Below are 14,363 nucleotides of genomic sequence, written 5' to 3' on the forward strand. Positions count from 1 at the left end.
CATTGCTGTGGCTGTGGCATGGGCCAGCAGCTGTAGCTCCAGTTAGACCTCCAGCCTGGGAACCTCCATATGCCGCAGGTGCGGCCCTAAAAAGACAAAAGACAAAAAAAAAAAACAAAAAAAAAAACAGTAATGGTGAAGATGACTGTAAACTATTTCAGAAATGGGCAAGGAGGTCCCTACACATGTTTCAAAAGTCTGAGTGTAGAGAGAAACTGGAAATGACCAAGAAGAGAGGGAAAAGGAGAGAGAAATAGAATTAGGTGGGAGACAAACATGAGTGTTATCAGAATTGGAAGAACAGTGCCTCTTCTGAAATTGCCGGAATTTCAAAAAGAATTCAGGGAAAGAAACATAACAAAGTAGTTGGGCAGGAAGAGAGCAGCCTGGAGAATTTGTGCCTGATAGTATCTGAGAGGATATCAAGGAGGAACGGTGACTGACAACCAACCTGGCATGCTCTACCTGCAGATAAGCTCAGGCCATCCATCTCCATAAATGTCTATTCTTTGTTCAAAGCTAACAGCGAGTAATTCACATTAATAACTTCCCTTCTTGCCACCAGGAGGTGCCCTTGGACCACAGCTGAGTTCTGAAAGCGAGGAAGTGCCGGGGAACTCAATTTCCCAGCCCTCCCGCGGCTTGGTGTGCACGTGGGGACGCTGGGCTACCCCTGAAACAAGCACCCTCTCTGGGCCTGCACACCAGGTATTCCTTTGGTGTGCTCGCCAAGGACCAGAAACGCGAATGACACACAATTAGGGCCTAGTTCTCTAGCTAGGGAGGGAAAACTCGCCTTTCAATACATATGACAAACGAAACTTAACTAAGTTAGCCTCTTAGAGCTACTCAGCTCTGCCATTTTTAGTCCTCCGTTTCCTCACCAATGAATAATGTTTGCAATTTAAAAATTTTTAATTATGTTTAAAAACTCTACAAAGAAAGATTAGGTTTGCCTAAAATGTGGCGCGCCCGTATTTCTCAAACGTTCTCCCAAGCGGCCGTAGAGGATGGCCAGGCCTCTGAGAAAACCGCCTTTTAGCGGACCCAGTGAGATAACCCTTTGTCATCAGCCACTGCCCTCCTCCCCCACCCCCATGGCCCAATAGCACGATCCATTGTGATGCTTAGTGACTCTCCCGGGCTTCTGATTTCACCCAGGCAGTGGTTGCGTCCAGAGCCCTTCTGACGCAGGAGCTCCGACCCGCCACCTTCCAGGGTGGTGATTGGCTACCGGGGGGCAGGGGGCGGGCTGACCTCCGCGCCGCAGCGCCGTCACCAGCTGGCCCCGCCCCTGTATCGGGGCGGCTGGGAGCCGAGCCCCGGGCAGCCATTTGTATGCGGCCGCGGGATTGGTCGCCCGGCTCCCGCGAGGGGGAGGGGAGGGAGGCAGCGCGCACTCGCGCGTGCGTGAGCTGGCGCGCGAGAAAGGGCCCGGTCCCGCCGAGGCTCGAGCGGCCGTCGCCATTTTGTAGGGTTCTCTCTGACGCGGGAGCCGCCGCCACCGCCGCCGCCACCCGGAGGTGCGAGGGGTTCTTGTGGGTGTGTGGGGGGCCTGGGAGCGGGCCGGGCCGGGTCTCTGGCGGACGGGGACGGCCTAGGGTTTGCCGTTCTCCTCACACTGCAAGAGGTCCGGGAAGACAACGGGAGGAGGCGGGGCCGGGTCTCCGGAGGGGGCGGGGCAGGGGTCAGGTCGAGTCTTTGTTGGGGCGAAGGAACTGGAGTTGGGCCGCTTGAAGAGGGGTGGTCCTAGTTTGGGGCCAAGGAGGCCTTTTTATTCCTAGAGTATCGTGAAAGGTGATGCTGCACGGAGGAGAGGTACCCAGATTTCCCTCCAAAACCGTTGTTACCAGGGACAGTCAGATAGATGCCTCTTGCTCCCAGCTTGGAGTCTTCTCGTACCTGCTCCCCCAAAAAGAGTTTTTTAAACCAACCCTGTGCTTAGAATGTGCCTCATTTTACAGAGATGTTGGACTATGCAATGCATGCTGACACCCGCTCTGTTTGCACATTACACAGAGCTTACACTACTCTTTCAAAGCAAATCTTTTCCCTCCGCTCTTGGAAGAATAATGAATGTCTATGTGAGGATCTTGAAGATGCCAAGAACTTCGGAGGATTAATCCAAAATGCAGTGTACCGAAAATTTCTCCTCCACTGCTAACTTTTGGAAATTTCGTTTCTTTTCTCCCAGGCTCTTGTCAGGATGGTAAAGCTGTTCATTGGGAACCTGCCCCGGGAGGCCACAGAGCAGGAGATCCGCTCACTGTTCGAGCAGTATGGGAAGGTGCTGGAATGTGACATCATTAAGAACTACGGCTTTGTACACATAGAGGACAAGACGGCGGCCGAGGATGCCATTCGCAACCTGCACCACTACAAGCTGCACGGGGTGAACATCAACGTGGAAGCCAGCAAGAATAAGAGCAAAGCTTCAACCAAGTTGCATGTGGGCAACATCAGTCCTACTTGTACCAACCAAGAGCTTCGGGCCAAATTTGAGGAGTACGGTCCAGTCATCGAATGTGACATCGTGAAAGATTATGCCTTCGTACACATGGAGCGGGCAGAGGATGCGGTGGAGGCCATCAGGGGCCTTGACAACACAGAGTTTCAAGGTGAACTGCCCTGGGGCCTGGGTGGCGAGAGTGAGTGGGGTCTAGTTCTAGACAGAGGCAGAAACACAGGACCATGGGTCTGGTAGGGTGGTGTCTTCCATTCTATTTCGGTTGGAAATAATAGATTGTATGTTTACCACACTTCAGCACAACTTACTCTTGGAGAAGCAAACACTTCTCCTTTTCACCTTTGCCAAGATGTTCCTCAGCAACTTTGTAGAATCTCAAACAGTGGGGGTTACCTTATCCTGCAGCCTTCATTCACTTAAGTGCTGTTGGAGGTTTAATCTGCCTGGGCCAATGAGTACCTCATGGGAGAGGGGAGGACGAAGGCCTGTGGCTTACCTGCTTCTTTTATGATATGATGGAAAGTGTTATATTAGAGAATTTATTTAATTTTTTGGACTGCGGCCACAGCATGTGAAAGTTCCTGGGCCAAGGATCGAACCCACACCACAGCAGTGACAATGCCAGATCCTTAACTTGCTGAAGCACCAGGGAGTTCCTTTTAGTTTTATTTATTTATTTATTTATTTTTTGAGATTTTAAATGGTTAAGATTTATACTCTTTACTGCTTTGAGGTATGAGTTATGGGAAAGGAGAACCGAGACATCTAGAGGTGTTCCTGGTGGTGACTCTGGATTAGCTCTTTGCTCAGATTTGCTCAGTACTGTGAACTATACAAGCAGGTCCAGAGACCATGGCAGGGACTAGACTGTTCCACTTACTGTTATTTAACTCGAAGGGAAAAAAAGAAAATTTCTAAAAATATTAGGTTGAATGGGAGTGATGGTCCTGCTTATGAGATTTGCAGTAAGGCTGCTGTATTATTTATGTTATTAATAAAGGTACATATGTTGTCGTTAATGCCAGGAGGTTGTCTGAAGACTCTAGAACTGTGCTCATGTGGTAGCCACTAGCCCCATGTGACTTTTAAATTGAAATGAAATTTTAAGATTTGGTTTCTCAGTTGTGCTGCACACCTTTCAAGCATTCAGAGTCATATGAGGCTAGCGGTTGCTGTATTAATGCAGATATGGAACATTTCCGTCATCACAGAAAGTTCTGTGCATAGTGCTCTTCTACAAGTTTCTTGTTGACAGCATCATCTTGGACAACAGGTTTACAGCCACTTTTCAGGTTTGTAAATTAAGACCTTTTTTCTCGAGTGCCGCTAAAGGGGTTGTTAACACTTACTCAAGAGTCCTCTACTAAACCTAGAAAACAGAAAAGAAATGGAAAGGAGAAAAAGGTGACCAGAAAAGGGTAAGAAAGTTTACCAGTAGTAGAGATTGCAAATAGTGTGTCAGATATCTCTGCCTCAGCCAGTGGTGCCCTGGCCTTTAGCTACTCTTTAAAGCACAGGCAAAAGTTGTAACTTGTGTAACTTTGGGCAAGTGTCTTAATCTTGCTGTGTTTCATTTCCCCACTTAGAAAGGAGAGTTAATGACCCCTGCCGTACCTCCCTCACAGGATGATAGTGAGCCCAGAATGAGGTGCTAGGCGTGAGAGTGTTTTGACGTGAAAACACTGTATGATGAAAGGTGAGGGGTTCCCTTCATGGCTCAGCCGTTAATGAACCCGACTAGGAACAATGAGGATGTGGGTTCGATCCCTGCCCTCGCTCAGTGGGTTAAGGATCTGGCGTTGCTGTGGCTGTGGTGTAGGCTGGCAGCTGTAGCTCTGGTTCGACCCCTAGCTTGGAAACTTCTGTATGCAGCAGGTGCGGCCCTAAGAAAAAAAAAAGGTGAGTGGTGTTGGCAACAAGAAGTATATTTCTGTTATGGTTAAAAAACTTCTTTAAAATGTGGTAGTTAGCTTTCCTTATGTATATTTTTCTTTTAGTAGTCTGGAAGCTGTTGCACTTCATATAGCTTTAAAAATATTCTTAATTACCGTCATTTGATGAAGGAGAGGACTGTGAATGGACAGTGTTGGGAACTGGTGTTCTCTTTTTACAGGCAACAAGCAAAATGTAAAAATGCGGCCTGAGTTAGGTACAAACTGCAGAGATATTCTAGGATAATGCTGCATGTCCTTACCTTTTTTTTTTCATCTTGTATAATGAACTTTTATTGACATGGAAAGTAGTCATTAAGAACAGGGGTTTTCATGAGTTGCTGTCGTGGCTTAGGGGTAACAAATCCAAGTATGCATGAGGACTGGGTTCGATCCCTGGCCTCACTCAGTGGGTTAAGGATCTGGCGTTGCTGTAAGCTGCGGTGTAGGTCACAGACCCGGCTGGGACCTGGCGTAGGCTGCATGGCTCCGATATGACCCCTATCCTGGGAACTTCTGTGTGCCACGGTGTGTCCCTAAAAAGACAAAAAAAAAAAAAAAAAAAAAAAAAAAAAGATACCATTTGTTGAAGACATGAAAGCTGATGTCCTCAACATAAGGCTTAAAAATTTTTTTGTTGTTGTTGCTGGGAGGCGGGGGGCGTGCCCATGGCATGTGGAAGTTCCTGAGTCAGGGATCAAACCTGAGCCACAGCAGCCACACGAGCTGCTACAGTGACAACACCGGATCCTTAACCTGCTGCACCACAGGGGAACTCCCATAAAGGTTTTTAAAATTTTTTTGTTGTTTTTTGGCCGCCCTGCAGCATATCGAGTTCCTGGGTCAGGGATCACATCAAGCCAAGCACAGTTATCACTTACACTGCAGCTGCGGCAAAATAAGATTTTTAACCCACTGTGCCAGGCCAGGGATCCACCCTCCAGCCCAGCACTGCAAAGAAGCCGTCAATCCCATTTTGCTACAGTGGGAACTCCAAGGTTTATTTTTCATGCCATAATGCATTCAGCCTGTGTTTATCAGAATTAAGTTTTTCAAGTAATATAATGAAATGATTTATAAGATGAACATTTTTGCTTTTTTTTTTTTCTTTTTAGGGCCCCACCTGTGGCATATGGAAGGTCTCAAGCTAGAGGTCGAATCAGAGCCTCAACTGGGGGCCTAAACAGCCACAGCAACTCAGGATCCAAGCCTCATCTGCAGCCTATACCACAGCTCACGGCACCACCAGATCCCTGACCCCATTTTTGCTTTTGAATCAGCATAAAGACTATACATTATTTTGGTGGGGGGGCTCTTAATGTTCCTTATTCTTAAGATTTATTATTTCTCAAAATGATGTAAGAGTTTCTTTTTTTGTTTTTTGTGTGTGTTTGTTTGCATTTTAAGGCTGTTCCCACAGCATATGGGGGTTTCCAGGCTAGGGGTTGAATCGGAGCTACAGCTGCCAGCCTACACCACAGCCACAGCTACATAGGGTATGAGCCTCATCTGTGATCTACAACACAGCTCACGGCAACACTGGATCCTTAACCCACTGAGCGAGGCCAGGGATTGAACCTGCACCATCATGGATGCTAGTCATGTTCGTTACTGCTGAACCCACAGCAGGACCTCCTAATGTGTGTGTTAATGCAGTGGGTTTAATTACTTCAGGAAGTGGCTGTCTGAGTAAAACAATGATCCATAATATTTTTTAAAATGTCATTATTGGGGGACAAAAGGATCCTTTATCTGGTTTTCATGTTCTTAGCCTGGGCCGTCTGGAGAAAGCATTCGACTTGTCAGTTATACATACAGACATTTTTGTAACCAGCTGTTTTTTCCCAGATGACAAAAGAAAGTTTAGCATTGGATAAGAAGTTGAAGTTTTACAGAAAATACAATCTAGGTATCCATTTGTTCCATAAAGCCTTTGCAGCTTCCTAATGAAGAGGGACACGTCAGGTATCTTTTGGACCTTTGTATATTGATAGCTGTCCTTTAGGGTTCCTCGTTATATGGCTTCTTAAAGGAAGCAGCAGAATCTGAGTTTACCTGGGTCTTCCAGGATCTGTTTCATCTCCACAAGCAGCAATGAACTGGACTGGTATTGAGTTAGCAACCAGTTTGAAGACCCTAAAGAAGCTATTCCCAAGTAACAATTCAGGTAGCTGAATTGGGAATGAGATGTAGGAGTCAGATGCTTGAGTGTAAACAAGCGTTAAATTGGAGTACAGTTGTGTACTGGCCACATCCCTAATCTCTGGATCCTGGCATTTGATAGGAGCTCAGCAATGAGGACCCCAGGTTGCCCACCTCTTAGCATTTTTTTTTTCCTTTCTTGGCTGCCCTGCGGCATATGGAGTTTCCAGGCCAGGCATCAGATCCAAACTGCAGTTTCAATCCATACTGCAGTTGTGGCAACACTGGATCCTTTAACCCACTGTGCCAGGCTGGCACAGTGAACCTGCATCCTGGCGCTACAGAGACACCATCAATCCCATTGCACCACTGTGGGAACTCCTCTTAGCATTTTAAAAATGTTGGCCGCACATCTCAGTAACTTTTGGAGCTCTCAGAAAATCTTTATGCTTTTGGCCTCTCCAAATGTAGTAGAGTGATAAAATTTAATCATTCAGTCTTCTTCGCTGCTTCCTTAAGGGAATAGAAAAGCACAGTATTTTGCAGTTATTATAAGAACTTTAGAGGATTTAAATGAAAAGCCTAGGTATAACCTTTAGAAAGATTATGTTTAAAAAAACAAAACAGGAGTTCCCGTCATGGCGCATTGGTTAGCGAATCCGACTAGGAACCATGAGGTTGTTGTGGGTTCAGTCCCTGCCCTTGCTCAGTGGGTTAAGGATCCAGTGTTGCCATGAGCTGTGGTGTAGGTTGCAGACGCAGCTCGGATCCCTCGTTGCTGTGGCTCTGGTGTAGGCCAGTGGCTACAGCTCCGATTCAACCCCTAGCCTGGGAACCTCCATATGCCGCAGGAGCAGCCCAAAGAAATAGCAAAAAGACAAAAACAAAACAAAAAACCTGTCACTTGTATTGCAGGTCTTTGTGTGTGTGTGTGTGTGTGTGTGTGTGTGTCTTTTTGCCATTTCTTGGGCCGCTCTTGAGGCATATGGAGGTTCCCAGGCTAGGGGTCTAATCAGAGCTATAGCTGCCAGCCTACTCCACAGCCACAGCAACTTGGGATCCAAGCGCGTCTGCAACCTATATCACAGTTCATGGCAACCGCCGGATCCTTAACCCACTGAGCCAGGGATCAAACCCACAACCTCATGGTTCCTAGTCGGATTTGTTAACCACTGCGCCGCGATGGGAACTCCCTTTGCAGATCTTTTAATTAAAAAAAAATTTTTTTTTACTTAAATCCTATTCACAGCTAGTACAGAGGTAGTTTTTGCCACAGATATTTATAAACTTATGAGTTCTACATTAAGTAAAGCAGGAGCGAAGATTAGATGCAGTAATAGAAACACCAAGGGGAAAAGACCATTGGGTTTTGTTTCTCAAAAAAAATGGACCCATCGGAGTTCCTGTTGTGGCTCATCGGAAACGAATCTGACTGGCCTCCACGAGGACACAGGTGTGATCCCTGGCTGTGCCCAGTGGGTTAAGGGTCCAGCATTGTTGTGAGCTGTGGTATAGGTCGCAGGTGTGGCTTGGATCTGACATTGCTATGGCTGTGGTGTAGGCCAGCAGCTAAAGCTCTGATTCGACCCCTAACCTGGGAACTTCCATATTCCACAGGTGTGGCCCTAAAAAGACAAAAAAAAAAAAAAAGGGACCCATAATTTATAAAAGCATGTTAAATTGAAATCTTTTCCTTAGTAATGTATTTTTTTTTCTTCAGAAATACTACATAGGTTTTTTTTTAAGATTTTTATTTTTCTATTATAGTTGATTTACAATGTTCTGTCAATTTCTGCTGTACAGCAAAGTGACCCACTCTCTCTCACATACACACACACGCATATATATATACATCTTTTCCTCACATTATTCTCCATCATGTTCCATCACGAGTGACTAGATGTAGTTCCCTGTGCTATATGTATGTATGTATGTGTGTGTTTGTGTGTGTATAGCAGGGCCTCATTGTTTATCCACTCCAAATGCCATAGTTTGCATTTACTAACCCCAAACACCCAGTCTACTACACTCCCCACACCCCTTCGCAACCAAACCATGTACTTCTAACAGTCTCTGGATGGGCTGTTTTTAGATTGGCATGGTTACACTGACTTCAGAGTTAGAGCACAATTCATGTCTATCACACAGATAAATGTCACCATGCACGTTAGGAAGCCATGTAACTTGTAATCCTCCAGTCTAAATTATAGGGAACTCTACATTTGGGATAAAAATTGGGGCAAAAACCCATGTGTTTCTGTTCTAAGCACAGTTAGCATTAATAGTTTCTAAGAATGGGAGTATAAATCTGAAAACAGTGGGATGGCTAAATGCCGCTTTCAGAGAATTATTGTTGTTTGGTATCTGTTGATGGATGATGGTGGTGATGGTGGATGCCGCCTCTCTGCTAGCATCTGGAAGTAAAAACCTGAGCATCTTTGTTCCTGCTAGAGAAATAGTTTTAAGCTTGAGGTGGCAACCACTAGAAACTGCGGTGGTAGGAATGTTAAACATTGGGCAGAACTGAGCTTAACTAAAGTGATACACTGCACTAACCCACTCCCCTCTCAGGGTCAGTGCTTGGTGCTGTTCTGGCTGCTGTCCTGAATCAGGCTGTTTCCAACAGGATGGTGGAGCACCAGGCCTCCTATTGCATAGCTGCATCCAGAACAAGGTCTGTTAAAGAGAGAGCAACCTGCCTGTTGTGGGGGGGATTTGTTCTGCGCAGCCCACAAGAGTGCTATGAAGCCCCTGTTCTCTACATGTGTACTGGCTGCCTTTTGGCTACAGTTTGTAAAGCACTGACTTGATCTCCAAGGTCTTAGGCAGTTTGGCACTAAATACTACCAAAAATATGCCTTTTCTCAAACTGCTTTTAAAGACCTTGGATGCTTTCATTAGTGAGAGTCCCTGGGCTTGATGGTACACAAGCCCAGGGCAAAGACTGTTTCTTTTCCTAGCTGTTCCTAGTGCTGGTCATTTCCTGGAAGAATGGATGTGCCTTGTTTGTATGGGTGCCCAGAAGCCTTTAGGCAAATGCTGCAATTTTTAACAAGTAGATAATCCCCTATAAAAAAACTGTAAACTACTTTGGCAGGATGACATGCCAGTCATTTCATTATCTCGAAACATACTCAGTTTACCTAAGAAACCAGTACTGCTTCAAGATCTAATACTTGCTGTTGAGAAACCTAAGTCAAGTAGTTTTCTTTGCCACAGCAGGCATGGATTCACCCTTGCTAAAAAGGTGGGGATGGGGTTGAAATCTGGAGTCTTATAATTCCTAGAGGTACTAGAGATGAAGTAGGTGATGAACCAAGTATGAATTCTTTACCCAGCATAGCCATCTGGTGACACCTGCAAAAATGGCTGGAGGAAACAAGATGGACAGAGTATTGCTGTAAATGCTGATGTTGCCCCACGTAAATCAGGGAAAGGTTGGTAAGAAGCTTTCCTCTGGCATAACTGAGGTTTTGTTGGATACTTGATTTGGAAAAATTGTCAGGTTTTGAATTGTTAGAATAAATAATAGTGTCAGTGAAAAGTGTAAACTCTCATTTGCTGTGTTGAAGGAGAAGAAAGTTGTGGAATCGGAAGTAGGAAGGAATCCCAGTCTCCTGGTGCCAGTAGAAAGTACTGGCTGGTCTCTGAGGACTCATTTTCTAGCTCTCCTCTGTTACAACTCTTTTGGAGGTGACTGCCGAAATAGGGTTGTAGGAGTGTGTGTGTTTGTGTGTCGTTTGCCAACTGTGTTCACTTTCATTTTTGAAATTTTGGGGATAAAGAGTGTCAGTGAGCTATAATAAATCTTACGTCTGTTTCTTCAAGGCAAACGCATGCACGTGCAGTTGTCCACTAGCCGGCTTCGGACTGCGCCCGGGATGGGAGACCAGAGCGGCTGCTATCGGTGTGGGAAAGAGGGGCACTGGTCCAAAGAGTGCCCAGTAGATCGTACGGGTCGTGTGGCGGACTTCACCGAACAGTACAATGAACAGTACGGAGCAGTGCGTCCACCTTACACCATGGGCTACGGGGAATCCATGTATTACAACGATGCATATGGAGCGCTCGACTACTATAAGCGTTACCGAGTCCGCTCTTATGAGGCAGTGGCGGCGGCAGCAGCAGCTTCCGCGTACAACTACGCAGAGCAGACCATGTCCCATCTGCCTCAAGTCCAGAGCACAGCTGTGACCAGTCACCTCAACTCCACTTCCGTTGATCCCTACGACAGACACCTGTTGCCTAACTCAGGCGCTGCTGCCACTTCAGCTGCTATGGCTGCTGCCGCTGCCACCACTTCCTCCTATTATGGAAGGGACAGGAGCCCCCTACGTCGCGCTGCAGCTGTGCTCCCCACAGTTGGAGAAGGATACGGTTATGGGCCAGAAAGCGAGTTGTCTCAGGCTTCAGCAGCGGCACGGAATTCTCTGTATGACATGGCCCGGTATGAGCGGGAGCAGTATGTGGACCGAGCACGGTATTCAGCCTTTTAAAAACTGGAGGTGAGAGTGGGGTGGGTGCGGTGAAGAGATTCCATTTAGTTTCCCTGAAAGGAGACCTATGGGCATAAGAGGGGGCTAAAGCCACTTGTTTGCCGACAGGACAGTATCTGAAAGGTATAAATTGCATGTTAGTCTTAATATTTCTCTAGCTTAGGCCAGGGTTCATTTGGCTTGTCGAGGTTTTAATGTACAACTCCAGCCAACTTGTTCCTTCTGAGAGAACAACCACAACTCAGTTTGTTAGTGAGAATATTGTTCTTTAATCAAGTGTAAGCAGAACTAGATTACAGAAACATAATTAAAAGTTAATAACATTTGTTGAATGCCCTCTTTGTACATTATATCACTTAATTATACACTGAACCTTTAAGATATTTTCTCTTTTACAGAGAAGGGAACTGAGGCTCAGAGAGGTGAAATACTTAGCCTGAAGTCATCTGGTAATTGAGAAGTGTAAGAGCCAGAATTCAAACCCAGGCCTGGTGGACTCTTTCCACCACAGAAGTCATTGTGGTGTAAGCGGAAGAGTACAGGTTCAGGAGTTAGTAGTATTAACTATAATTTTAGACTTCCAATTTGCTAGTAAAACTATTTAAGTCATGAGCTTTTATCAGAGGAAACTCTTCTAATAAAACTGTAAGCCAAATAAAATCCTTTAAATTTTAGGTGTTTAGTTCTAAGATACATGCTTGAAAGCAGAATATTTTGATGCCACTGTTTCATGGAGTCCTTTCTCATTAGTAATCCAAAGCATCTCATTCTACTTGGGCACTTGAGCTGTATTTCTGCACAGCCTATGATGCTGCTTTCATTTAAAGCCTAACACTTCCCATTTCTTCCAGCAAATTTTGGGTTTTTTGTTTAAGAGAAACATTTAAGGAGATAGACAAAACAGGTAATTTTCTGACACGTATAAAATCCCATTAGGGGTAACCCTGGAAATTTAATTTTTCCTAATTCAGAAAATGTATAGCAAAGATGTTGGAATGATAGGAATACTACTATAGGACTACCTAGAGATTGGTAAACCTCATTTGAGTGGAAATTGCATCATAACTTTCTATTCTCATGGTTTTCCTTGTACCTTGAAATTGAGCATCACTTGAGCTGGAGGCCTTGTAGCAAAGTTAAAGAGAGTTTCCAGTGTTCCTACCATACCTCTTTGGCGTATGTGTAGAAGACAATGAAGTGACAGGAAATTTTGCCCTTTTATGTCGTGAGAAGCAAATATGATAGAGACTTGTGTTATGTCCCCTACGACCACAAGACTGGGATCTCCTGAGACCCCTGTGTAGCAGTGTGATCATGCATGGAGTGGACGATCTTATAACTAGTGCCACTAATTTTTATTTTGATCCTGCTGGATCTACCATGAAGTAGGATATGCCTATAAAGGTCATATCTTCTATTGGATAACTTAAATTTCTCTCAGATATGTTCCAGAGTTAATATTAAATTAGTATATTGTGGTCTTTAAAGGATATTGCTAAGGCATTTTAAAGTGATTTTTGACTGCAAACAGTGGTTGTTCAACTAACTTCTTTTTAGTGATGACTTTTAAAGAAACTTACCTTCCAGGTGTGAACCTCAAATGGACTGAATAACCCTGAGTTGGTTGCAGTCCCAGGAGCCTGATGTTAATGAGGCTGCCAGGATGAAATACTCCAGAACTGTTGGGGATCCAAATTCGGGTTTCACCCTAGCAGAACTGATTCAAGAACGTCACAGCTTTTGAAGTCGATTGGCACAGATCAAGACCAAGATTTGGCCCTTTGTCTGTAATAAGTAGAGGAACTTGGTGTGAGTTTTAACTTTTTTTTTCCCCCAGCCATTAGTGTCTGGAGTTATCAATGGAAGAATTAGAGAATTTAGGATTTCTTCCTTTGATTTGGTAAGGGAGATTTGGTTTGCTGGAATTATGGCTCTAAATATGATAGTGTGATATGCACGTATGTTGGAGGATGAATGAACCACTCCTTGATACCTTTTTGTGACTGTCATTTCTGAAAGTTTACTGTGAAAGTTTAAAGTGAAACAAATTTAGAATATAGTGCAATTGGCCATATTTGAGACCTTGGCATCTTATTTTTCTGGACCCCCAAACTAAATTATAGTTCTTGATAATATCACCCTCTGTTGCAGTGACAGTAGCCTTGTATCACAGAACTGGTTTTGCCTAAAAGATGGGTAAGAAAATGAGAAAGATATATTTATCACCATCACAGCAGTCTTCCGGATTGATTGCTTCTTGTTCTATGTATAGCTATAAATAGATTCCTATATATAGCCATAGTAGACTCCTAGGTAATTATATGGGATATAAGTTTGATCCAGTCTGACTTGGTTTTGTTTTGTTCTTTTTTTCCCCCTGTAATACAGGACGGGACCAGGGCCCTTGTACTCCAAGCCAAGCTGCTCTCCAGGCATTGTGTAAGCCTCTTGTGTTGTGCTCTCTTTCAGGTAGGATAATTGCGGACTGAACCCTCGGGCTGCGGTCATATATGAGAACTTGCTCCGCGCGGTCCCCTTTGCCGGGATGTTTCCATTGCTTCATGTTTCAGTAAACAAAGGAGTTTGTGACCAACTATGTTTTCTTTCTTAATTTAATTCTTCTAAGTTGACTCTTCTTTCCTCCTGATACTAGTCTTTGTAGCCTTTCACTCTGTTCCTTATATTCTCAGCCTCTGAGCAGCCCTAGGTAAGGATTATGCTGGCATCCCCTTTTTCCTGTACAGTGGAACCCCCTCTTATCTTGCTTTCCTTAGGAGTTGAACCCTTCTCCCTATCTACCTGCAACATCTCCTTTCCCTTATTAAAATGACCATGTAGTGGCAAGCAACCTTTTGCTCTTCTCTGTTAGCTCTGGACTCTAACATTGAAGCTAATCTTCTGAAATTGCTAGGACCATTGGGGTTTTGGTTGTTGTTTTGTTTGTTTGTTTTGTTTTTTTTTGTCTGACCTGTGATCGTGATGCAGCATTAGCTGAAATTTAGCCTTGTTTTACTCCACTCCTCCCATTTTTTTTTAATATATTTTGACAAATAAACGTTTCTAACACTTAAGTATCTCGTTGTGTTTTGTGTGACTATTATTCAGCAGTATATTCTGATTCTTTCTTCATTGTGCTCAAACTAAAAAATCCAAGTGAAGAAGTATCTGGGAGTTCCCGTTGTGGCTCAGTGGAAGTGAATCTGACCATGAGGACACAGGTTCAATCCCTGGCCTCACTCAATGGGTTAAGGATCCGGCAGCATTGCTGTGAGTTACGGTGTAGGTCACAGATGCAGCTTGGATCTGGTGTTGCTGCAGCTATAGCAT

General features: G+C 44.7%; 1 protein-coding gene across 4 annotated transcripts; it reads left to right on the forward strand.

Annotated features, from left to right (window-relative positions):
- Window positions 1,297–14,110, forward strand: RBM4B (RNA binding motif protein 4B). Of its 4 annotated transcripts, XR_002339625.1 has the most exons (5): window positions 1,297–1,523; window positions 2,195–2,618; window positions 10,369–11,045; window positions 12,624–12,845; window positions 13,425–14,110. XR_002339625.1 is itself a non-coding variant. In XM_021076836.1 (4 exons), the coding sequence occupies exons 2-3, from the start codon at window positions 2,207–2,209 to the stop codon at window positions 11,034–11,036; spliced, it is 1,080 nt and encodes a 359-aa protein (XP_020932495.1). In that variant the 5' UTR covers window positions 1,297–1,523; window positions 2,195–2,206; the 3' UTR covers window positions 11,037–11,045; window positions 12,624–14,110. The 4 variants fall into 4 exon arrangements, 3 of the variants coding, with proteins under 3 accessions (XP_020932495.1, XP_020932489.1, NP_001116660.1); XM_021076836.1 differs by having other exon boundaries at window positions 12,624–14,110; XM_021076830.1 differs by lacking the exon at window positions 12,624–12,845 and having other exon boundaries at window positions 13,506–14,107.

This window comes from Sus scrofa, chromosome 2 (assembly GCF_000003025.6).
Source record: "Sus scrofa isolate TJ Tabasco breed Duroc chromosome 2, Sscrofa11.1, whole genome shotgun sequence".
Lineage (NCBI taxonomy): Eukaryota > Metazoa > Chordata > Mammalia > Artiodactyla > Suidae > Sus > Sus scrofa.

Excerpts from the sequence above, each read along its gene's own strand:
- RBM4B (XM_021076836.1), top strand. The coding sequence starts at position 2,207 with ATGGTAAAGCTGTTCATTGGGAACCTGCCCCGGGAGGCCACAGAGCAG. Across the intron at positions 2,619-10,368 it reads TGACAACACAGAGTTTCAAG|GCAAACGCATGCACGTGCAG; the intron begins GTGAACTGCCCT and ends TGTTTCTTCAAG.